This window comes from Zingiber officinale, chromosome 3A (genome assembly GCF_018446385.1).
Source record: "Zingiber officinale cultivar Zhangliang chromosome 3A, Zo_v1.1, whole genome shotgun sequence".
Classification (NCBI taxonomy): Eukaryota; Viridiplantae; Streptophyta; class Magnoliopsida; order Zingiberales; family Zingiberaceae; genus Zingiber; species Zingiber officinale.
This window is the reverse complement of record NC_055990.1, coordinates 151,015,538-151,042,856: the sequence shown is the minus strand read 5'-3', so window position 1 is coordinate 151,042,856 and position 27,319 is coordinate 151,015,538. Positions and strand designations below refer to the sequence as shown.

The window sequence follows — 27,319 nt, the reverse complement described above, 5'->3', positions numbered from 1 at the left end:
CTTAAAACACTCGAAGGATATGATTTAGACAAAAATATTTATATGTTTATGATTCACTAACTAAATGAAAATGCAGCATTGTCCTGAGGTCAGCCTGATAAAAATGCATCTGGAAAATATTTGCAGCTTTTCCTTCAAGATCTATTCTCGATCAAAAGTCCTAAAGCAAAAGCAGTTATACATCACATAAGCGAGTCCTCAAGCTATCACAAGAGCTATGAAAGACTTCTGGCTTACTAGGATCTTAGGGAGTTAAAAAGTGCTACTTTGCAAGACAGCAGGACTATTAGTAACGAAATAAAGATAATGTGTAGATAAGGATTGTGCCTCAGCTGATGATTTCATGAGACTTGATGCAATCTAAGGAACACGCCACTGTCTTAAGGTCAGTTGGGTCAGGGAAAATGTCAACCTCTATGGAGGCATAGCTGATTGTGGCGGTGGGCAAGGACCTTCCGGTGGCCAAAGATGCGGTGGAGGTTGTTTCCTTTGCTGCTACTTGGCAGTGCAAGGAGCCTAGACCCATCTCTCCTCGCACTACCAAGTAGAAGCAAAAAAGACCTTTGTGCTATTTTTTTATCTCATGTTAAGCTAACATAGTAGGTGCATTTTGGTTCTAGCAAAAAAGAAATCAATAACGAACCCACATTATTGAGGCATGAGATCCTTCTATGTGCTCATATCTAAACTATGAGCATCACAAGAACCATCTGCTGAATGAGCACTCAGTTTTGGCATCAAATGCCCTTGTGACTTCTGAGTGTGCATCTCAGTAGTTAATGTGATATATATCAAACCATGCAGCTCAAACATTTTAATTCCAAGTTAATACTAGTTTATCACAGGAGGCTACTTGTTAGTCATAAAGCAAAGGGTTCATGGCTTTGCTAATGTTAACTTGATTAGTCATAATTGATTAGATTAATATATGAATTCATTGCTCGCAAATAAAATAAAGTAAAATAAATAGAAAAAAAATCTGGCCCATTAAGCGCAATTTGCAGGATTACATCAAAATACAATTACCATTGAACCTTCCAACCTATAAGTTTGAAGCGCTAATGATTCATGATTGTAATCATTTTAGCTAGACAAGTTATTTACTTAATTTTGATAGTCCTAGTGTACCAACCTACTAAGATCTGGTTGACAACTAATGCTGTCAAGGAATAGAAAAAATTTAATGCTGCTGCACAAAGGACTGTTAAAATTTGAAGGATTTTGGAGTGCAGAAGGCAAGGAAGTCACTATTTCACTATACTCTGAATCAATTTGAAGAGTTTCTAAGTGATGGCAACAGGGGACAGTCAATACGCCAAAATATGACTTCTAAATCAAATGAAACTTAATCATAAAGCAATTTCTTATAATTGACTCTTGCAATAAAACTTGGTCTGTCAGAAAGAGACCAAAAAGGGATACTTTAGAGTTGAAAATGTTCATATCATGATATATCTTCTCAAATATCCCATTTATCGTGCCGAACATGTGACTAAAACTAGAAAACAGGTCAAAGATAAAGAGGATTTTCCATGCCCAGACAACTATTTACAATAATGGCAGTGAAAAATAATATAACTCACCACATGCTATCTTGTTTTGGTTGTTGGCAAATTGCCTCACCAGATCACCCTAAAGAAAAGGAATAAAGTAATCATTAGATTCATTAGATCAACCATATATATGAAGAATACACTGAAGGGAACTAAATTTCATAGGTGGAAAGTGTAATGACTATTGATCAAAAGCAAAGAAACAAACACTGCTACAGTGGAATAATATTTAGGAAAACCTACCGTTAATGACATTCCCATCAATAATTATATTGTACTAAATCACAACATTTTCTCAGATTCATATAACCAAATGGAATTGATCTTGAGCCGAAATCAAATTCTCTAATTTTTTTAATTGGCTAAATTAGATCAAGAAATGTAAAGGTCATGGTAAGTGACACTGAACTGCTTAAGCACCTGAGATTGCGAGTCTAACTAAATATGAACTTACAAGTAACATCTACAATGGCTATGGTTGAAAATTACATAAGTCCAACCTGATCAAATGCACCCTCCAGGAAGTTATTAACTACCTATGGATTGATCAAAAGTTCTTCAAACCTCAAAGTGCTTGATTCTGGATTGACTCTTCAAAGTTGGAAAGGTTCAACAATAATAGGTTATTATAGAAGACAACTCTATTATCATTAGCCATCAATGGCTGATTACAATCTATTACAATTAAGTATTACATGAGACTATAAATCACTTTGACCAGATTAGAGCAGAATTCTACATCCAATTGTTTGATATCAAGTGCATAATTCCATCTAGAGAACCTCAAGGAATCAAGTGTAGAATCCCGTTAAAAATAGCTCTGAAATTGGTAGATACAGCAGTTTAAAGACAAAAAGGGAAGACTACTTGAAGGTGCCATACAATTATTATTTTATTTATTACTACTCTGTCATTAGAAAATGGAAATTGTTCACTTGAATATGTTCAGTCTCAAGTTCAACCCTAGTAGGACTCAGTCAAAATTCTAACAGTACATACTTCCTCTTCCCAGCATTCCCTCTTAAGATACAATAGAATGCCTGCAATACTGGCTATCCTTTGTTTTTGTTGCTGCTGTTGTTCTTCTTTTGTTTGAGGGAGGGATGATGTGAGATTCCCGACTGAGCCTCCTTTTATGGGAGCGGAACCTTGAGATCCTAGACAGGAGAGAGAAGCGATCGGTAGAGACCGTCTGTTTGAATAAGTAGTGACTGGGGCATGGTGGGCTAAGCAGGAACCACACGAGTCAAAGAAAAAGTCAACCGGTGGCTAAGAAGGAGACACATGATTCTAGCTTTCAACTGTCCTCGCTTTCAGCTTTAAGTTAAAAGCAAGGAAATATTCCCTCTGGGGGGAGGATGCACCTGCTAAGGACCCAAAGGGGGGAAACAGTACTTTTAAAACTGAGGATAAAGTTGTTTGTAACTCCTAAGAAGGATCAGACACCAAAGGTGCCGAAGGGGGGTACATACCTTTTGAATATTTGAAGAGTAGATTTGGTGCTAAAACATCAAAACAAAAGCAATAGGCATACATCTAGGCATATCACATGGCAAATTAAACAACCTAATCGTGCCAAAATCACTCTTACATGTCAATCTTTGGAAGGCAATAACTAACTCTTCAAATCATGTTTATTAAGCAAGTATTTGTAAATAAAGTGGACATGCAAATCAAATTACCTTCACACAAACAATGCACTCAAGCAGGAAAGCATGAAAACAAAGTAAAAATAGCATATTAAGCTAAATAAAAGTTATAAAAGAACAACACAAAGAGATGGAAATAAAAGGTGTTATCTAAGTTTGCATGAACATATTGAAGTATTGGAAAATTTGGAGCTGCATTTGCAACACACCTGATGGCCACTGTCATCAATGGGGGTGCACTCGACAGCAAGAATAGTGTCAACATCATCAGCAGTTACCACATAGTCTGGAACAGTGGCTCCTGTGGGCCAGATCAAGTACTTGATTAGAAACAGGTGCGGCAAAAAATATAAAGTAACAAAAGATAGAACTTGTTGAAGATTACCTTCAATATACTGCATAGTGCCATTATCAAGTTCACGAATCCACTAGAAAGGCAATCCAGGAAAAAAAAAAAATCATTAAAAGATCAATCACAACTATGCAAAAACAAAAATATTTACTATTCTCAAACAATAGTGACCATAATAAATTGAAAATACCTGAAAGATGCAAAGAGTAGTTCCATTTGTTGGATATCCAGCAGCTTGTAACTTACATCCTGGCAAAGCATCGCCGTATATTTGAAAGCTATCTATACCTGGTAAATCCATTCCACCTGCCCATCACAAATGAGATGATGAAACCAGCTATGGTATATTTAGAACGGTCAAGTCTTATTAATATTAATCGAAGTTTCAAAATATGAAAGTAGGTGGTAATTATAGCCGACATATTGCCCAGTGCATATGCATTATGTAACCAGCATGTGGTTAATATCTAAAATATTTTTATTAATAAAAATAAATAACATACATACAAAGTTGTATTAATTGATGCATCCAATTTATACTTCCACATGGAAAAAAATATATGCTATATATACATATATATATATATATATATATATATGAGCACCAAGTATATATATTTTTTCCTTTATTTTTTTAAGCTTAGGGTTTAGGATTTAGGTTATAGTATTTAAGCTAAAGAATTTTTTTTTTAAAAAAAAATTACACATGATTCTCACAAGGTGTGCACCATGAGGTGTGTAGGCTAGCAAACCTATATATATAATCACTTGCAAAACAGCAGTTTAACACTTGGAAGCTACCAAATAGAGTGGCTTAGGCTTTTTAAGTTAATTGGGTTATATTAATATATGTCATGTGGTTGCAACGTGATACCCTTCAGTAGTTTCCTAGGTAGCCGCTTTTAAAATCACAGTATTAATTTACCTTCTGAAGCAAGGGAAACTTGGTTATCAGGCATTGTACCCATATAGAACCGTGCATCAGTGTTAGATGGTCTAAATGGTACCTCCGGACCATACTGATCAAAGTAACCTGGAGCACTGGTACCACCAACCTCCCTGCATGATATATTGATTAGTATAGAAGCCAAAGTTCAGCATGTCCATATCAGTTCGGAAGAGTTATCACTGGAAGAAAGGAATTACATGTATCTCAATTATAGAATCTCCCAAAACCTAAAGGAGATGCAAACAAGTCTTAGGGTCACTTCATTTAGATCTTAATGAATCCTTTCAACAATTAACATATTCAACATATCTTATTTCATCTATGGCAGTATTTCTATCTACTATACAACCTTAACTCTTCTATCCCTGAAACATCTTACTTTAAGAATCAGCTAGTTCTACTAATCAAACATTTTTCCTTCCAGTGACCAACAAAGTTCAGATTAGAATTTCTGATACTGGGCTTTACAAACTTTCTGTTAATTATGAAACAAACTTTGGTTGGCCACATGTGATGAAGATAAATATTCATGATTTTGCTATGACAATGCCTTGTGAATTGCATAATTAATGTTAACCTTTTAGAATCATAAATACATCCCTATCAGTAAGCAAGTAAGATATGTTATCAAATTAAACTGTCAACTTAGGAAGCCCCTTCACTGAATGAGCCTACTGGATTTAAAGTAAAAGTCATTCAGAAGGTTATCAAAAGTATCAGAATTTGAACACTAAAATTGTAAAGTATAATTCTTTTAAAATGTATCTTAAACGTATATGCCAGGTGAACAATTGGGACTTGAAACATATATGAACTCTTCACAGTGATAAATGATGATTAACTATAACCACCTGACAATCCTTAACTGGCAAATGTAACTTATGTGTTTTATCAGGAATTCAAACGCAAGAATAGTTGCAGTCAAGAAAAACTTGGAATAGATAGATGAGATCTTATACAAACCTATATATATCAGGGTTCTGGGGAATATTTGAATCCATCATATCCATCTTTTCATTGGAAACTATCTTGCCAGGCAAATTCACAGGATACTGATCATACAGACGAAGTTCAGGAATCAACGGTTCCTACAAGGATGATATCACAATTCAGTTCTACAAACTACAAATGAATACCTGTAAAAGCTAATAATATTATGCAGAAAAACCATTTATTATCACCATCATCAAGCAGTGCTTGTTCCAACCATTTGGATAAACACACACTTAAACCATGTGTACAAGATTGCATTCTTAAAGAAATTGGGTGAAGAATCTTATAACCCTTTAGGCTATCAAGTCCATTTCCTAAGAGATGGCACATATCCCTACAATAAGCTTGCAACACATCGTGAATAAATTGATTGTTAAAATAAATAATAGTTATAGATAATACCAAGATAACAGATAAAACAATATTCACTGTTATGTAAAAGTAATCTAGTCAAAGAAAAGAAACCACAAAACAATAACTCTTTACCCACTAATTAGGTGAAACCAAAATGAACATAGATTTTACATGAAAGTGCACAGTAGTCACTGACAGTTAAATAATATTTAATATGTATTTTCACCTAATATGCCACAAGCAAATAATCAAGCTTAAGACACTGAGAATAATTTTGCAATAGAATGAATTTAAAACTAGATGATATACAATTATTAATCAGCAATATCAGATTATTACTAGTATCGCAATGAAAATAATTAGTATAGAATTTGTATTAAATATCAATATAAGATCTTCAATAAATATTACATAGTGATTAATAGATAATATCATGTTATCAAGTGATTAACAAAACATAACAAAACAAAAATATTATAGTGTTTATGGATCTATTGAGGGAAAAAGAGACACGTTTAAGATGGTACGGGCATGTACTTAGACGACCCATAAATGCTCCAGTTAGACAATGTGAAACTATGACAAACACGCATATCAAACGAGGAAGATAAAAAAAAACTTGGTTAGCAACAATAAAATAAGATAAAATTTATTTAAGTATTGATGATGATATAGTAGGAGATAGAGCTCAATGATATACATATAGTCGACCCCACCTAGTGGGCTAAGACTTGGTTGTTGTTATTTATATCAACAATAAAATAATATTATTAATATACCATCATTAATAAATAATAAAATCATATAATTATTATGAATATATACCAATATTATAGTGTTAACAGAACTATCTGAGCTCCTGCCTTTTTATAGCCACAATAACTGTGGTGCACCTAGAGGGAGAACTAACTAGCCACTCTTCAGTTATTATTATAAGTTTCACCAAGCACTACTAGCTTCCTACCTGTTAAAGTAGGTTCCTTTGATATTGCCCACATCATATGTTCGGGTTTATGTCAACCACAAAAATAAGAATCATAAAACAAATTGATTGATCCATCCAATGTTCTATCAAATGTTAGTCAATTTATTATCAATATCAGATGGATTTCATATGAATCAGGCTTCTTTGACAAACTTCCAAAAGATTTGCAATTGTTTTATTTCACAACAAAAACCATATTGGAATTGGCTTTGCACAATATAACTCAACAAATCCCGAGCAGAGTAGACTAATTTTTCATACTATACTTCTTACTTTGTCCTTTTCTACTTGTATTTCAAAACAACATCCTTTTCAAATTCTTGCTTTGTGTTTATTTTTTCATTTCTCTCATTCTTCCTTTCTATTTTTTTTGTCATCTAATATAGTACCAAGAATTTTGTTCTACTTAATCTTAGTATCAGAATATTTATCAAACATAACTTTTAAGGACCTAATTGCAAACACCATATAATAAAATGTTAGTGTAATTTTACATTAATTGGTAGCAAAATGTGAAACCGTTACCTCAGCGACCCCTCCAGGTTGACTCCTCACTGTCTAGAAGGGAAGTAAATTACAGAGAACTTTGCCCAACAACAACAGCGCATGCAAGGAAGGGTTGAGGCAACCAGCGGGACATTCAACACCTGCATGGTACACCCTTGCATGAACCAACTGCGCCACAGGAGAGGGGACTACCATGGTACATCAATGAATAATAAACATAGATAGAGGAGGCTACCATGAGTAAGATACCTTACTAATTTCCCATTTCAAATTCTATATAGTATTAGATTAAGATCATGGTGATCCCAATCATTCCACCAGACAATATCCCTTATGCACACACAATCTCTGACAAATCCGATCCTCCTTCCAACACGTGCAAATGTTTATTTGGGTGTGTCTCTTGGGAGATGCCTACGCATACTTCCTGCACCACATAGGAATCTCTGTTAGGCATTGCACGTTCTTTGACAACTTCTGTCATGGGTCATGATCTCTACATAGAAGACACCCTTCGCTAGCATTCCTACATTGAATGGTACTCATGCAAAACACCTTCTGCATGCTTGCCGCCACTTGCTGTATTGTGCCTCGCTCATCCCTGCAATTCACTACCAAAGTGGTCTTGCACCCCAAGGCCCCAATTCATCCAGACCTCCTACAAGCTTTGTTCCACGCTGACGCAGATTGATTCATCTAATATAGCTACTTTAATTTGAGGTACCTTTGAACTCAAGTAGCAACTATTTTATCTTCTCACAGCACACCAGTTGCCTTTAAGAGAGCTACCTGCAATTCAGATTGTCAAACTCATCCACCATGTTGTTGATGATCCCTCACATCAGTCTATCAGGCTTTTTAGGCTCTCTAACAGTCAAAGAAGTATGCCTCTTGGGCAGTCACAGTTCTGTTCATAGACCAAGAATAGCTAGAACATTTCATTACCCAAGCATATCACATATTCTTGAGCACAGCAACACCTCTTCGGAGTGTATCGATGCACAATTGCTTTCCCTCCTTTGTCAATCCATCAATCTCAATTGCATAAACATACTTCGCTGCTTTTCTTAGTATGAAACTTAGATACAGGTTCAGATTTGTATACAGGATATTCTCGAGCTTATAATGTGATCGGTAGCTCTTACAATTGTGGTAGTTTAACACCAAGATAATTAACATATTGGCCAACTCCAGTCAATTACTGCTAATCTCCAAGATATTTTACCGATTGCATTAGATTTTAAGGCTAAGCAACGTTTTGACAAGCCCCTTGTGAATAGGTTTCTCCACATAGTTTATCCTGAGTTGGAGTGTGTGAATATTGTAATCTTTAGCAGCATCTCTATTCCATTGGGCGAGTCTCAGGGTGGTGGAGGCGGCTATAGAGGGTTAGATAGCTTGTGGAGGTCAGATTAATAAAACAGGCCAAAATGTAACCAATGTGGAAAATTTAAGCATGCCAAGAATGTCTCCTACTCCCTAACTATCCACCCAAGTCATCTTCTACAAAATGTTCATGTGGCACAATCAACCATAGCCAACTCTATCTGAGCCCAGGTTTTTGTCCACAACAAAAACAAAATTATTTCATGTTGCTTCAATCGTGCCAACAAGTGGTGTCGGTCACTCTAGAAGGAGGAAGCTTAATGGTTTTGGAGTTAGGGTTTAGGCACGAAAGAGGAGCCAATGTGATGCTTCTCGCAAGGATGAACAATCTGGAGCTTCTAAATACAAAGGATGGCCTCCTTAACTTGAAGTTTCATGCGGCGACAAATGATTTAGAGCTTCTCACATAAGACATGGTTGTGATGAAGGCACAAGATTTAAGTTCCGCTCATGTATCAGGTGTTTCAAAACTTCTCACATATCAGCCAACAAGTGGAACAAAAACATTCACCCTTGTTAACCAACATGGCTTCAAATTTTAATCATTAGCCCTAAGGCCCCTCACTACTCAAGATGGTTAGATATTGTCTTTAACTCTCACAAAATGTATGACGCACTCCATTTTCCTCCTACCTAAATCCATAGTTGGTTGAACACATCTCTAGTAACATACATTCATTTTCTACTCTTGCATAACTCATTTTCTACTCTTGCATATCTCAGCTCATTTATTAATATCATACTTGTCAATAGTTCTTAAACATTAGCAAAAGGTTGTGTAGGATTTTACTGCACCATCCGTACCACATTTCTATTTCTTATGTGATTTTTTTTTGAATTTGTTATAAGTCAATAGAAAAAGAGCAATTTGGTGCATGAATCTCCTGCCAATGCAATATCCGAAAGAAGGATTAGACCACATTGAATCTATTATACATAATCTTACCTTACATTGCAAGAGCATCAGGCATGTCATGCGGTCTATATCTATCTACATTTGAAATAAAAGGTTAAGCATCGACAATATCAATGAATATTTATCACTGCTTTGACTCCTTTATCTCTGACCGGCATTCATCTTGTCCCAGAGATGAAAAAAGAACCAATACACTCTTTGTTGAGACTGCTAATACACCTCATTCACATGGGGCTTCTAGTAGGGCAATGGTGTGATGTGATTTAAATTGCAGATTATCTTATAAATGCTGTTTTATCCATTCTTAATCTCCCAGCAAAGATAAACTTCATATTATCTTATTGTGGTTTATTTTGTACAATTAATTCAAATGTTTACCTGAATCCTAAGAAAATTTAGAGTTGTCAGTTGGTTTATACTATCTTGAGCAAACATTATTTATTCTTCATCCTATTCGCAGATGTTGCATACTTTCTCCGTTAATGTGGCAAATCCAAGCACAATTTATGCATATTATAAAATAACAAGATCATCAGAACTACACCAATTAAGAATTTTCATTAAAATCAGTTCTAGAAACAGATCTCAAGGTCTGCAGTGCACTGAGGAATTACTTTAAAAGCTAAATAGAATGTCATTTGTCTTTCAGTTTCAATTTTAGGTTCCACAGATAGCACACCCATGCACCAAAATCCATAGTCATGCCCATTGCACTTTGAAGATTTCTCATGTTTCAGCCGAAAATAGTAAATGCCCATTGCTACAAGTCATGGAAGACTGACAAATTCGATAAAATTTCTAGTTCATTTTAGAGCTTGGGACCCGATATGACTTGCTTCAGGTTAAACAAGTTTAATAAAATTGAACAATTAGTGTGTATTTCAGTTTAGAAAAAAACAAATTTTATGGTAAGTCACGATATGCACCATCAACTTCTAGAACATCAGCATCTCGATAATTCACGAGGATCTAAGTTAAAGAATGCATATTGCTTTTTTTAATTTTAAACTCTAAAACAATACATCAGTTTGAAAGCTAAAGAACAGCATCAGCTCAATTTTAAACTCTAAATAAGTTTATTTGAAGTCATAATAATTAGTGTGCATTTCAGTTTACAAAAAACAAATTCTATGGCTAAGAAATTGACTGCGAGATGTTATCAACTAAATGATAAGTTACACAATATACACCATCAACTTCTAGAACTTAACCACCTAGATGATAAGTTACACAATATATCACCGAAAGTCGAACATCTATCTAGCTGGAGTGGATGACTCAATGCACATGTGGCTCCTTCTCTTACAGGCTTCAAGGAGAGGATTATGCCCTTTTGATATTTGGGGATATTCCTTGCTGCTGAGCATCTACGGATATCGGATTATAGCCCACTTCTTGACTCTCTAGTACGGCAAATTAACTGTTGGCCGCAAAAGACACTTTCTTATGCGGGGAAGGCGCAACTCATCACCTCAGTGTTACAAGGAGTGGAGTGCTTTTGTCTCTCTATACTTCCTTTCCCCCTTGGTATTATTAACCACATTTATAACATGTGCAGATCATTTATGTGGATGTCCAAACACCCCAATGTCAGGCGGATATGTATAGGCCCAAGGAAGGAGGATTGGGATTCCATGATCTGAAAGTTTGGAACCTTGCCTTACGGTAGCGGATATAGGCAAAGGTGGATGCTCTTTAGATCAAGTGGGTGCATCATATATATTTGAGATAGGCGGACGTATGGACTTGGGAGGCAGTGCACTCAGATCCACCATTGATCAAGTGGTTCTTGTAGATTCGTGACCTCATTCTTACGGCTATTGGGTCGCCAACATGTGCTATGCAGAGGTTGGCAGATTGGTTTGAGCAGGACGGAAGCGTGGCTAGGGCTTATGATTTCTTTAGGCATCCCAATCCTAAGAAACCCTAAGTGAGGACAGTGTGGAAGCTCTATATTCATCCTAGTCATGTAGTTACGCTTTAGATGTTGCTCAAATGCAACTTCCCACCAGAGACAAACTGGACTACCTAGAGGATCGATGTTGTGTCTTTTGTAGGTAGGAGATGGAGTCATGGGAGCACTTGTTCTTTATGTGCCCTCCTGATGTCTATCTACCGACGGATGCTACAAGCCTTTGGGCATATCTTCAAAGGAGGTTGTCTCTTGGCTAAAGTCAGTGTCGACTTTGATACCTTTGTATGGAGATCTAGGAAATTTGCATCTTTGATGAGGGATAGTTGGAGAGTAAGAAAATTTTTAGAAATGCACAAATCCATGTTTATCGGACTTTGGGAGTGTTTCTGACATTGACATGAGACACCACTAATTTCTAGAAATTGTACCTTGGTCTTGCTTTGATATATATGTTTTACTTATCCAAAAAACTTAACCACCTAGAAAATTCCTGAAGGTCTAAGTTACAGAATGCCGCACCCAGCCAATGTAATGCATGAGGAAAACAGATGACAAGTCAAAATTATCAATACGAGCAAAAATACCTGAGAGGTTAGTAGAATTATAACTTACATAAGTTCTAATCTTCCATTGCATATGCTGGTACAATTGCTGAAATAAACAAACAAAAAATATATCAGCAAGTCTCACACAGGTCCATTAGTGCTAATTTTCCACTCAAATTCTACTTAATGCTAATTGTCTTAATTTCTATGTATGAATCATAACCACATGGCTAGACAGAAGAGTCAACATGTGAATAAGGCACTACCTTTAAGTACTAACAGAGTTACTAGCATGAAATACTAATTTTTAAGTTTGAATTTAAGGATATTTCAGACAAGAATAAAGGTCTTAAATTTCATCATGCCAATTGATGGGGAAAATTTCATCATTCCACCCAACAACTAGCACAAGAAATACTCCACTACGCAACTTCTCAGTTATCATCTTCAAAATTAGGTTTTCTCTGATTTTGTGAGTTTTCTTACTGCTGCTACATCAAAAAGATTACCAGCTTATGAGAAATGAGAGTCTAGAATCATGGAATATTTAAACTACAATTCCGAACTAAATGAACATTAACAGATATGCACAATGAGACATCAAATTGTTATCATATGTCTCTGCAATTTAATTCATCTTACGCCAGTCTAGATATGACAACAAGCTTAAACTTGAAGTATCGTCTATATCAGCAGAGAAATCAATCGAGAAATATTGTAGAAAGAAAAGTTCACATCAACCATCATCATTTCTTAATGGTAATTAAATAGTCTTAAATAGTCTACACCATTGATGCTGTAAAAGCACCAATGGTGTAGAAGCAAAATAAGGCATGCACAGGAAGTAAGAGTGATAACTAAAATGATTAATGGATGACAAGCAAAATGAGAGCAATTGTGACTAGCTATTACCTTTATACAATAAGAGATTGCAGAAGAACTGATTAGATGAGGTCGTATGTCATATTCAGCTAATAAGCTCAGCAATGAAGAATTTAGTATGTACATCTCTTCTTCAACAATCTAAACAAAATTGGCAAAGAAGTCAGTTATTATCAATGAAAGAAGATGCATTGCTCAATATGTTTTAACAAATTTTATTGTTCAACAATGAATTTATTAGATGCTCTATGTAATGTACAAATAGCAGACTCGATAATTCTAGTGCAATTGTCTTGCATGTGAACCTGGAAGATTAAATTAGCAAAGTCTCAGTCCTTCAAGGTGTTTTATTGGAACTTCACCAGACTAATCAAAAAACCCTCAGTTTCCCTGCTTTTGTGTGCTTTCTATCTTCAGAGACATATGCCATAACACCCAAGGAATGAGTTTATTAAAACTGGTTCCTTGTCAAGTTAAAGGCTATTGTTATAATGGTTAGCGAGAAGATCCAGGTATCAATTGCCTCACATCCATAGGTTTGTGATGAAACATAGAAAAAATATCTAAAAAGTAAGAAATAATAAATTAGTTCATATATGAGATTAGAAAAGATGTTCAAAACCAAGGTTTAAAATTTCAAATGGGTTTCCGATCAGCGATACAATTTCAATATGTGCCAATACGGTTTCGATACTTTTTTCTTTTTAAATATTAGTATATGTTAATTTTAAAAATAATTTTTTAATATTTGATTGTCATAGATATTCACTATTGAGTTTATATTTCAGGAATTGCATGTTGACTGTATATTTCAATATTACCTCATGAAATGTGTGGTACCTCTTGAATCTTTTACAGCAGCTATCAGTAAGTTATAAATTCAAAATCAAATTTTTTATTATTATTACACATAATGAAATAGTTTTTATACTTAGTTTTATTGAAGAGGCATCAAGTCCGAGAACATCTAGAATCGTCATGAAGATTCGTCCCCACGTTCGACATCTTATGGGCACTATTTATGTTAGATTTAGTTCGATCTTTACTTTAAATTATTTATATTAATGTAATTTTTATATTTCAAGAATATATAAAAGTGACATTTAAATTTGATTTAACAATATAAATAAAATTAGATTTGTTATTGTATAGTGAAGGGATGAGGAGATGATGCCTTTGCCTTATTAATATAATGCACACATTATTTATATATATCTAACAATTTTTTGATGAATGAGTGTTCATATGTTTTTTGTTTTCTATTTTTTTTTAAAAAAAATAATTTCTCTCTTATACTTAATTTTATATTGCTTTATGTAAGTTTTTGATGATTAAGCAATTTAATATTGTTAGATAAAAACAAATAAATATATTTTACTTTCTAAAAAAATTAATACAACACTAACTCAAACTAAAATTTACACTAATTAGATAAAGTTTAGTGAAATAGATATCATGTCACCTTGCCAATACCAAAAGGAGTATCATGTATTTTTAATGATATTCTAATAAAATAAATTTAATTAGATAAATAGTCATGTCGAACCATAGTTGTTCCAAAACATTCAAACCAAACCTTAGAGAACCCATAGGAAGAGGAAAAGCTCGATACAATATCGTCAAACCTTAGTTTTCCCGTTCTTAGTTTAGGCAATCTCTTTCGATCTCTCCCAATGTCACAAAAGTTAAAACACAAGAAAAATCACCACCAATGTTAGATGCCAAATTTTATCCTATTTAAAATTTTTTTAAAAAAATAAATTTATTAGATAATTAATTAAGGAAGCAAAAGTACTATTTAATTTTTAGAGTGAGTGGAAGTTAGTTTAGGAGGGAGGCCAGTGAGTAAATATAGTGATTAGATTTGGATTTATTATGGCCAACCTAAAATTGAACCAAGTTCATACACAGGATAATAGGAAACAATTAAAAGGGCGTCCATCATTTGACAAATATGGGCACTCCTTTTCCAATTAAAGTCGAATGGGCACATCATTTAAAGTAAACTACCCGAAATACTCTAGACCAATTTTAAGATTTAAGTTGTAGTAGCTGGCTACTAGCTGCTACAACATGTAAAAGTTGGATGTCTTCTACAATAGTGTGATTAACTTATGTTAATTTTGCTATTTGAGAGTGATAACATAATTAAAATAACATTCAAGGAGCAAAACAAACCAAATGGACTTCATCACACCCACTACAATTGAAATGAGCATTATCTGATAGAAGATAGCAACTAGCTGCTGCAATGTGTAGAAGTTGGTTGCTAGCTTTTACAACCGTGATTAACTTATGTTAATTTTATTTTTTTTTAGAATGATAACCTAGTTAAAATAATATTTCAATGAGCACAACAAACTAAGGGGGCTCCATCACACCCACTACATTTGGAATAATCATTATCTAATCACAATTGATCGTGTAAAAGCTAGCAGCTACAACGTGTAGAAGTTGGCTACTAGCTTCTACAACAATGTGATTAACTTATATTAATTTTGCTTATTTGAGGGTTATAACCTGGTTAAAATAACATTTCAATGAGCAAAACAAACCAAATGGACTCCATCATATCCACTACATTTAAAATGAGTACTATTCGATCACGATTGGTCATGTAGAAGCTAGCAACGCAACTAGCTACTACAACGTGTAGAAGCTGACTGTTAGCTTTTACAATAGTGTGATTAACTTATATTAATTTTGTTTATTTGAGAATAATAATTTGATTAAAATAATATTTCAATGAGCAAAACAAAGTAAGGGGCTTCATCACACCCACTATATTTGAAATGAGTATTATCTGATCACGATCGATCATGTAGAAGCTAGCAACTAACTGCTATAACATGTAGACGCTACCGGATAACTACTACAACAGCGTTGGGTCAAGGGTATTTTCAAGATAAAATTTTAGATAGGACACCCATTTGATGTTTCTCTTAATTTGGGACACACTTCTGATTTTTGTCCTAGGATTATTGGATTCAATCGTATTTAATTAGAACAAGACTACTCTTAAAAAGCTAGGAATTATTAATACTTTCTTATCAATCTACACTTATTTCCCCTCTCCTAGTGATCCCTCTCCTTGATTCATGTTGACCCATCACCTGCTCCCACCGGTCGCCACGCCCAATACACCTATCACGGTGCCCCATCATTACGCCCGTTATCCATCTTTCTCTAAAGTATTCTTCTTTCCCTCAACTTCTCCTCTCTCCCTCTCTATTTTCGTCTTGAGCTTCTATGTCAATGCTAAAGCATTTCAGTGTCAATCAATGGGTGAAACTGTAAATATTACTCATGTCGATCAACATGGTTCGGCCCCTAAAACCTTGGGTAATGCTATTTGGAATGCTATAAATCTAATATTTGTTTTTAGTGACTATTACTAAAAGACTGAAATATCCTAGTTGAACTAATGCAATTTTAATTGGCAAGTATTTGTGAAGCAATGGAATCACAAAGGTGACAAAGACTCAAGGTGCTTCAATCAATCAATATAATGTTCAATCAAGTGTAAACAGTGGTTAACACCCTTTATTTTATATTCCATACAATATGTCAATACTTGCTATCTGAATTTTTTTGTCCCAATTTATTAAGCAAAAAACACAACCTTTAGGTGATTTCCAATAATCACCCATGTCTGAACACTCACATCTGAAGGATTTAAATAGCATGGTAAATCCAAACCACTATCCAAAGATAACATGAAATAAATAGTCAACCAACTGCACCTAAAACAAGAAACATTTGCAATGAATTACAATGCATACTAATTACATTATCATCATCATCAATCAAGCCATGCAACTTGCATACTAATATTCTAATAAAACTTTTTCCCCAACTGAATCGAATCATCACAGCCAAGAATATGTAGAGAGAAAAGAAGGTGAAAACAAAAAGACAAATGAGGCATCTAATAAGGTTGAAGTAACAGAACCTCAGCCTTGTAAAATAATGGAAATTGTTTGTCCTAGATGCTTTAATGAAGTTTTCGAACTCAAAGCTCAGGTTCCCAACTGATTTTATGAATGCAAGATTGTCAATAGCCAGATAACTTTAGGCAGATAGCTGGAGAAGTAGATTTCCTAAAAATTACACATGGAGTTGTTCAAAGATTTATGACTTCTAAGAATAATGACAAACGTAATTCATAACAGATATACATAAGATGTCATAAATTGAAGACAAGAAACATGTTCAAATTATAGTAGAGTTTCAGATAGGAGTATACACCACCTTAAGTTCGTTAGCCAGTCTCAAATTTTCTTCAAAATAGCTTCTCTTTTTAGTCAATTCTTTCAAAGCACTGGATATTGCATCATCCTGCTTCTCATCAAGTGCCTATTGGACAAAATGATACTTCATAGTCTTCCATACAAGAAAATATTCTATAAATTATTTATACTCGCATTGTAGACATACAATCCGCAATTCACAAAGCCTTCTTTCCAAAATATGCTTCTCATTGAGTAAATCAAGTTCCTAAAAAACAAAACAATATTTCAAATGAGTTTAGATGAAGCATAGCATAGTAAAGGTCAAATCATCAGCTTCATACTTTCATACAGGCATCATTTATTTGTCTGCGGAGAAGTAAGATCTCTTCTTCCTGCATGTGGGATCTGTAGTAAAGTTCCTGAAAGCAAAAAAGAAAAAAAAAGAACAATAAATATAGTATAACTAGTTACTAAAGAACAGGCCATTCAACCAACTAGATGTTACCGCAATGTCTGGATCCACTAAACGGTTATTGGGTTCATCCGCATTACTAGGACCAGGAGCATTTTGATATTGATGCCTATAGAGAGAGGGGGGAAAAGCTTAACATGAAATTACAGGATACAATTTCAAAATAGAGAATGATTAGCTAAAATATCTTGATCAAAGATGTGATAATCCAAGACCTCATCATAGAATCAGATGTCTGAGGCAAATAACCAGCATCACCATTTCCATGGATATATCCTGAATTAGGAAACATCAATCGAGATGCCAAAACACTTGATGGTTGATGTACTCGCATCTGCTCGTCCATAAAAAGGAACATGCATACTCCCCTGTATTATTACGCTGAAAAATATTGTTTTGTATCAGCCAGCCTTGTCCAGATATGCATCAGATTTTATATTCTAGAAACAGAACAATAGGATAAGAGAGTAAAATAAACAGTGCTATCAAATTACCAAAAGAAACTTCACTTTATTGTACGAAGCCTGAAAGAACTCCCACCAATGCAGGGTCCCAAAAAAGGATTTATTGTACAAAGCCTTAGAGGCTCTTTCCGTTATTCAAACCCATGACAGCCAAATCACACAACTTTATTTTATTACAAAGTACAAGAATTTTTCAAAACTATCATCTAGTATTCTTAATTTTCATTTATATTGGATAGCAACTTATAGTAGCCACTACAAAGATGGGAAATTGCCAGATGATGATGCTGTTATAGTTTCAAGTTGTCAGTATGGATTTCTACACAAGAAATGGAAGTTTGACATTTTTGGATCAACCACCATGTATAGTAAAACTTGGGATATAAACCATGCTGTGTTTACTTTGTGAATACTGACAGGATTATGATAGTCTATCCTAATGGAATACCATAGGCTGAATGTTTATTCCCCACATATAACCAACATCAACCATAAATATTGATCATCCCTAATATGCTTAATTTTTCTGATAAGAAGCATAAGATGCTGAATTGAGAATACTAAGAATTTGTTTAGAAGAATGGCAAGTCATAAACTCAATGTTGAACAGCTAAATATATTGACAAATATTTTAATTAAAAATAATAACGCTAAAAGGGAAAGGGCAGCCCGATGCACGAAGCTCCCGCCAATGCGAAGTCCCGTAAAAGGGTCTATTGTGCGCAGTCTTATCTTACTTTACAAGAGGCTATTTCTAAGACTTGAACAAATGACCTCTAGGTCACACGGCAACAACTTTATATTGTGTCAAGCTCCCCTTCAATTAAAAATAATAATGATAAAAGATTAAAATAAAATTAAGTGGATAAAAATACAATTATCTAAATATATGTATATGCTCAAATAAAAAGATCATGTCTTTGAATAAATTTTACAATACATAATAATATAACTTTGAATTAGTATTCCATTATTAGAATATAAAAATGAGTACTTATATGTCAAATATTATAGCAATTATTTATACATACTACTCGACTTCTATTGCACGAATATTATAATTTGGATTGATGATCTAGTTTATTTATTTAAATACAAAAAATATATTTTTAAATGGATATTGAATTTTCTATAATTTTAGAAAACATAACCAAAAAGCTAAAATAAGTCTAAGCCATATATTAATGACATTATAGATTGAAAATAAAAAATTACAACGACGACAACAACAAACACTAAGTCTTATCCCACTAGGGAGGGTCGGCTATATGGATCTTTTACATCATTGAGCACTATTTCCTACTATATCATCATCTATACTTAAATAAATTTTATCTTGTTTTATTGTTGCTAACCAAGTCTTTTTTGGTAGACCCTCTTCCTCGTTTGATGTGTGTATGACATAGTTTCACATTGCCTAATTGGAGTATTTATTGGTCGTCTAAGTACATACTCATACCATCTTAAATGTCTCTCAAATTTTCCCTCAATAGATGCAACTCCGACTTTCTGTCTAATACTTTCATTTCTTATTCTGTCCATCCTCATATGTCCACACATCCACCTTTATATCATCATCTCTGCAACTCTCATCTTCTACTCATGTGCTCGAGTCATAGCCCAACATTCAGCTCCATATAACATAGCAGGTCTAACTGCGATTTTGTAGAACTTTCCTTTAAGTTTTAGATGTACTATACAGGCACATAAAACACTCAACGCTCGCCTCCATTTCAACCATCCAACTTGTATTTTAAGACATTTTTCTCAATCCCTCCATCATTTTGCAAAAATGATCCTAAATATTTAAAGTTTTCAGTTCCGAGCAACTCATCATCTCCTATCTTAACAATTGTCTCATTACGTCTAATATTGTTAAACTTAAATTCCATATATTCTGTATTTATTCTACTAAGGCAAAAACATTTCCCTTCTAGTTCCGCCAAGATTGTAGTTTAGCATTTACTCCACGTGTTTCATCTATTAAAACAATATCAAAATGCACCACGGTATTGTATCTTGAATGTGTGTAATAAGTTCGTCCATAATTAGTGTAGAAAGATAGGGACTTAGAGCTAATCTTTGATATAACCCTATTTTTATTGAAAATACTTTAGTTACTCCACCTGAAGTCTCTACTTTGATCGTTATATCCCCATACATATCCTTAATTAGTTCAATATATGTTACGCTAACACCTCTCTTTTCTAGAATTCCATACAATTTCTCTTGGGATTCTATCATAAATTTTTTTCTAAGTCAATGAATATCATGTGTAGATCTTGCTTTTACTCCCGATATTTTTCAAGTAGTTGTCTAAGAAGATGTATAGCTTCTATTGTCGACCTTCCATGCATAAATCCAAATTGATTTTCAAACACTATGGTCTCCTTAATTTTTTTCTATTACTTTTTCTCAAAGTTTCATGGCATGACTCATTAGTTTAATACCCCTATAGTTTGCACAATTTTGTACATCTTCATTATTCTTATATAAGAGAACTAGAGTACTTACCCTCTATTGATTAGGTATTTTTTTCGTTTTCAATATCATGTTAAATAATTTTGTAAGTCATTCAATACCTTATTTCCCTAGGCACTTTCATACCTCTATCAGAATATCATCCGGTCCAATGGCTTTTCCATTGTACATTCCATTTAGACCTTGTTCTACTTTTAAGTTTGAATTCTATGATAAAAATTTAAATTTCTATACTCATTTGACCTATTTAAATTATCTAAATCAAGTTGGTTACCTAAACCTTCATTAAAAAGTTGATGAAAATACTTCTTCCACCGTTCTTTTATTTTTCCATCGTTTACTAGTATTCTATTACATTTATCTTTAATACATTTTAGTTGAATAATATTTCGTCTCCTTTCTCTCACTTTAGCTATTCTATAAATATCTCTTTCCTCTTCTTTTGTATCCAATTTTTGATATAATCATTCAAAAATTTCATTCTTTGTTTCATTCACTACTTTCTTAGCCTCTTTCTTGGCTATTGTATATTTTTTTAAAATTTTTCTTGTTCTTACAAATATATAATTCCATATAAGCTATTCGTTTTTCTTTTACTTTTTCTTGTACTTTCTCATTCCACAACCAAGATTATTTATTTAGCGGTGCATGTCCTTTTGACTCACCGAGTCCACTCTTAACTAGTATTTTCAACTTTGATATCATCTTATCCCATGTCATATTAGAGTCACCATATAGTTCACCTAATATATTTGTACTCCTATATTCTCCTTAAATATATTTTACTTCCCATCCTTTAACTTCCACCACTTAATTCTAGGAGTCGTATATATTCTCTTTTTATTGATATTATGCTTGAGGCGTATATCTAACACTACTAACCTATATTGGATAGTTAAGCTTTCTCCAAGGATACCTTACAATCTTTCTATCCTTCTTCTTAACCATAAGAAAGTCAATTTGTAATTTATTATTCCCACTTTTGAACATAACTAAGTGTTCTTCTCTTTTCTTAAAAAATATATTAGCTAATAAAAGGTCATATGTTATCGCAAAATCTAATATAATTTTTCCTTCTTCATTTCTCGTTTCAAACTCATAACCCCATGTACCATCTCATATTTCTCATTTTTCAGTCTGACATGCTCATTTAGATCACCTCCTATTAAAATCATTTCATTTGGCAGAATGCTTTGTAATACTTCATCTAAGTCGTCCCAAAACCTTGATTTGGTAGTTTCATCTAATTCTATTATAATATATATACGCTAGTTATGTTGATAGTTTTTTTCGCTACTATTATCTCAAGGGCTATAATTCGATCTTATTTTCTAACTACGCCAATAACTTCATCCTTTAACGAACTATCTACAACAATACTCACTCCATTTCTTAATTTACTCTTTCCTGTGTACCATAACTTAAAACCCGAGTTTTATATCATCTTTGCCTTCTCACCTACCCATTTTGTCTCTTACACACATAAAATACTAATTCTTCTCCTAATCATCGTATCTACTACCTCCATTGATTTACCAATGAAGATTCCTATGTTTCATGTTCCAAATCAGACTATTTGTTTTTCTATCATATTGTTCTTATCCGACCTATGATGTGAGAACTCTTGCCTATTTAACATTACACCAAAGTTCTCATGGAGATGTAGTGGTCCTTGCCGATACATTACAGTCGGACCCTGCAACGTGAACTCTTACATATTTAGCACTACATCTACACTCAAGTTCTGAAGATGTAACGGTCCTTGCTGAGACATTACAATCAGACCCTGCAACATGTTCCTTCCAAGGAATAACCTAGCATTAGTACAATAGTTTAATATATCCATTCATTGAACATTTATCATAGTTTTAATGCTAGTCGGCAACCCTCCTCCTTTATCCGGACTTGGGACCGGTAATGACTAGTTCGCCATGGGCGGAGTTAAAAGAGAATCAGAAGTTAAACAATAAAATGAATAAATATTATAATAAAGAGAATATTTATGCAATTAATATTTTCTTAAATAACTAAATATTAATATGTTGAACAAAATTTAAGTCGGAATTTGAAGCAAGGATTAAAATACCGTGCCGAACCGATCGAAACGAGCCAAACATCTTGTTCCGCCCGTCGACTGGCACTGACACGACCTTGATACCAGGCCCTGTGGCAGCAGAGAGGCGTCGCACGACCCCGCAACCACCATGGAGGGGTCGCGTAACCCCCGCGCCTGCAGTGAAGGCGTCGCGCAACCCTACAGCAGCCGTGGAGGGGGCGCGTGACCCCGGCGTCCACCGCGGAGGGGTCACGGGACCCCCGCGGAGGGATCGCGGGACCCCCACGACCGCCCTAAAATCGCGCGAACTGTCGTGTTATCATGCGACTTTCTCACGCAACAAGTCTGGTAGGTGGGTGGGTGTTTTTTTAATTAAAACTTAAGTAAATTGTTTTAATCAACTCCTAGTTATGATAGGGATAATATAAAGATGTTTTATTAAACCCTAATAAAATTATCTAATTAATTTATTTTAATTCTAAAAAAATATAATAAAATTTTTATTTATTTATTTATCTATTTTCATATTTATTACCAGATTATTTTTATATTTTAAATATTTATGTTAAATATCTTATTTTTAATTAATATATTATATATTTAAAAATATCAAAACTATATTGGCACAGTGCGATACGATACCGAAATAGCATCGTTCCAGTCCGGACCGAAACTTCGGTAAGGGTCGAGATTTTAAATCATGATTTGAAGCATCAAACTTTTAGTTTTGATTTTTATTTCAAATGATCAATGTGAGAATTATTTATCTGAATGATTTAAAAGACTTGAATCATAATCATTAAAATAATTTATCTCACATATAAATGTTATTATGAAGGGGAGCTTTGGCGCAACGGTAAAATTGTTGTCGTGTAACCTAGAGTCATGGATTCGAGTCTCTGAAATAACCTCTTGCAAAGTAGGGTAAGACTACGTACAATAGACCCTTCCCCGAGACCTGCATTGATAGGAATTGTGCACCAGCGGCCATTTTTGTATAAATGTTGTTGTTATAATGTATATCCAGAAACACTTAGAAGATTACAAGGAAAAAAACATAGATACAATTAAATTACTCTTACAAACTTGTTTATTAAGGACAATGAAAAAGCTTTATCGCTTAGGCCAAAAAAAATAGCTTAAGATAGTTAAAAAAATATATTTCTTTCTCTTGTTAGTACTTTAGTACTTCAAAATAGAGCAAACTATTAACTACTTACTTTCATTAGCTTCCTTAAATGAAATGGGAATAAAGAGATTAGGACATACTTTAGCCCAAAAAAGGAGCAAAACATAGATATAGAAGATTTAAGAAATCTTCAGATAATAAAATCATAAAGAAAATTCAAAATTTTGAACTTAAAAAAGAAAAGAATTTATGGTGTTTGATTTTAATTTGGACGGAATTCCATGAACCAAAAATGTATTACTACAATCCACAAACTTTAGCTAATGATACCATTAAGGTTTAAGTTGTTAGACTTCAATATTGATGCCCCTATTGCCTTTGAGGCAATGGTGCAACAGCAGTGCACCTTCTCGATTTTCCAAACATTTAAGGATCGAATCCCAATTTCGACAAATTAACGGATGAATTTTCTTTAATGAGCAGTTGACCTAAGAAAACTGGGTTAATGGGCCACCGAGCACTTCCCGATTTACCCTGGTGCTCGATGGAGAAACTTTCGTGGGGTCAGACCGGTCACCCAGAATTAGTTGACATAAACTGAATACTTGGTGTCAACTTAAAAAAATATATTGATGTCATTGTTGTATGTATCTATATTATTTTTATTTTTGAAAAAAAAAATGATGCTACTCAATCATCAATTCAATTATAGATTCTCCTTGTCCTCTAAATTTATTATGGTTTAGTAACTCAGTGTGTAAGTAAGATGTTAAGAAAATATTGTTGGATTCAATTATGCTGAATAATCAAGGAAAGATACTAAGAAAATATTGTTGGATTCAATTAAGTTAAATAATCAAGGAAAGATACAAGATTAACTATGATTGTTTTTTTCAGATGGTTGAGTTTTCTCATAATTAAATTAGATTTTATGATAATATATGAATTTATAATAACTAATATATTTTTTAAAAAAATAAAAAAAACACTTGGTTACATTTAAAAGTGTGATTGACTTTCGTATGGTTAGGAAGAAAGATAGAAAAAATTATAAATGCAGGATCATCCTTGAGAAAAACCTAACTACCCAATATAACTTAGTAGTATTAGATATATGTCTCAAACATAGTACAAATTGAAGGAAAACGTGTACAACTCTTAGAATTAAGTGGTGGAAATTAAAGAGATGATAGAAGCACAATTATTAGGAGAAATACATAGTGATTTGAATATAGTATGGAATAAAATGGTATTAAATTTGAAAATGATGGTCAAGAGCATACTCGGGTAAGTCAAAAGGATGTACAACATCAAGTAAAAAATTTTAGTAGTGGAAATCGAAAGTACAAGACTAAAAGAGAAATGAAAAAAAAACAACTTATAAGTTATTATACACTTGTATGAATGAAGAAAACTTTAAAAATATATATATACAATTACCAATAAAAAAGAGGCAAACAAAGCGATGAATGAAGCCAAGAATAAAACTTTCGAACGTGTATATCAACAATCGGATACAAAAGAAGGAAAAAGAGACATTTATAGCATAGTTAAAGCAAGAAAGAGGAAAATAAAAGATTTATCCAAATAAGATGCATTAAAGTTGAATGTAATATAGTACTAGTGAATTATGAGAATATAAAAGAGTCATCGAAAAGGTATTTTCATCGAAAAGGTATTTCCATCAACTTTTTAATGAAGGTTTAGGTGACTAACTTAGGTAATTTAAGTAGGTCAGAATATTTTAAATTTTTATCATAGAATTCAATACATAAAAAATTAACATGCTTTAAATGGGATGAAAAAAAAAGATGGTTAGACCAGCTAACGTTCCAATAGAGCTATAAAACTGCCTAGAAAAGTAAGATATTGAATAACTTATGAAATTATTCAACTTGATATTGAAAATGAATAAAATATTGATCAATGAAAGGTAAGTACACTCGTCCCTTGTAAAAAATAAAGGAGACATACAAACTTATGCAAATTATAGAAGCATTAAGCTAATGGGTTATATCATAAAACTTTGAGAAAAAGTGATAGAAAAAAAAGGCTACATAAGGGGATCGTGGTGATTAAAAATCAATTTTAATTCATGTCTAAAAAGTTGACAATAAAAGTTAAACATCTTCTCCAACAATTAATTGAAAAGTATTAGGAAAAGAAGTATGGCTTACACATGGTATTCGGCGATCTAGAAAAAAACTTATGATAGACGAAATTATGTTGAGAATTATAAAAAAGAAAGATGTTAACATAACGCATATTGAAATAATTAAAGATATGTATCAGAATGTGATGACAAAACTGAAGACCCCGAGCAAATTAATCAAAGTTTTTCATGTAAAGATAGAGTAATATCAAAGATCAACTATAAGTATCCATCATTTTATACTAATCATAAACTCACGGACACATCCAAGGTACATTATCATAGTGCATGTTATTTGCAAATAATATTATTTTAGTAGATGACGCACGTGAAGGATTAAATGGTAATCTTGAATTTTGGTGGAAAATACTAGATGTGAAAGATTGTAGACTCAGTAGAGTAAAAAAAAATATATGAAATTTAAGTTTAGCAATATTAGAGGTACTATATAACTCAGAGCATTTTAGGATCGTTTTTGCAAAATGATGACGAGGTTGAGAGAGATGGCTTACATAAAATATAAGTTGAAATGGAGAAGAATGTTTGGTGTTTTTTTGTGATCATCCAATACCTCTAAAACTTAAAAGAAAGTTCTACAAAAGTTTATTATATTATATGAAATTGAATGTTAGAGTATAACTCAAGAACACAAACAAAAGATAAAAATCACAGAGATAATGATGTTAAGATGGATGTGAGAACTTACGAGGATAGAATGGATAAAAAATAAAAACATTTGAGAGAAAATTGAGGTTACGCTTATTGAGAGAAATTCCAAGTGACATTGAAGATAATACGAACATGTACTTAAACAATTAATAAATGCTCCACTTAGGCGATGTGAAACTATGATAAATACATACATTAAATGAAAAAAAGATTTAGCAAGTAACAATAAAATAGGATAAAATTTAGTTAAATATATACGAATAATATAGTAGAAGATAGAGCCCAATGATATGAGAGGATATGTAGAGTTGACACCCAATATTAATTTATTATCTCAAGAGTAAAAATGTTGGAATTATAGTTTATCTATTTTACTTTTTAATCTTTAGTAAATTATCATCTTAGAAAATCTAGAATCTCGTGGTATTTTCAATTTAATGAGTTAAGTAGACTATATCAAGACCATCATCATCTATCTTATGAAAAAAATTCTTAGCCATGTCATCAATTTCAGTCTACTTGTCGATCTAGCATAGTGTCATTAAGCATCTCAACTATTTCGCTAGTCCGAGCATGTCTTCCCTATGCCTTGACCACTGTACCAATTGCTAGTAGCCATCCGTGATTTACCTCCTCCATATTACCTCAGGAAAGGGTTGACAGGGGCGATGGGGGTGA

At 33.3% G+C, this 27,319-nt stretch overlaps 1 protein-coding gene across 9 annotated transcripts in view; it reads right to left on the bottom strand.

The window, feature by feature from the left end:
• The window catches only part of LOC122052825, a 34,016-nt gene that overhangs the window by 2,523 nt on the left and 4,174 nt on the right, over positions 1-27,319 (bottom strand). For 8 of the 9 annotated variants that reach the window (XR_006132105.1, XM_042614542.1, XM_042614546.1 and 5 more), the window contains 13 exons: positions 17,906-18,071; positions 17,724-17,799; positions 17,560-17,637; positions 17,424-17,483; positions 17,238-17,342; positions 13,017-13,127; positions 12,172-12,210; positions 5,467-5,591; positions 4,480-4,613; positions 3,745-3,860; positions 3,588-3,630; positions 3,412-3,503; positions 1,584-1,632 (listed from right to left, as the gene is read on the bottom strand). Coding sequence is in view for 8 of the 9 variants with exons in the window: in XM_042614542.1 (XP_042470476.1) it covers positions 1,584-1,632; positions 3,412-3,503; positions 3,588-3,630; positions 3,745-3,860; positions 4,480-4,613; positions 5,467-5,591; positions 12,172-12,210; positions 13,017-13,127; positions 17,238-17,342; positions 17,424-17,483; positions 17,560-17,637; positions 17,724-17,799; positions 17,906-18,048 (1,171 nt within the window). In the remaining variant the exon portion in view is untranslated. The remainder of the gene's footprint in view (positions 1-1,583; positions 1,633-3,411; positions 3,504-3,587; positions 3,631-3,744; positions 3,861-4,479; positions 4,614-5,466; positions 5,592-12,171; positions 12,211-13,016; positions 13,128-17,237; positions 17,343-17,423; positions 17,484-17,559; positions 17,638-17,723; positions 17,800-17,905; positions 18,072-27,319) is intronic. The other variant, XM_042614549.1, reaches the window with a different exon arrangement.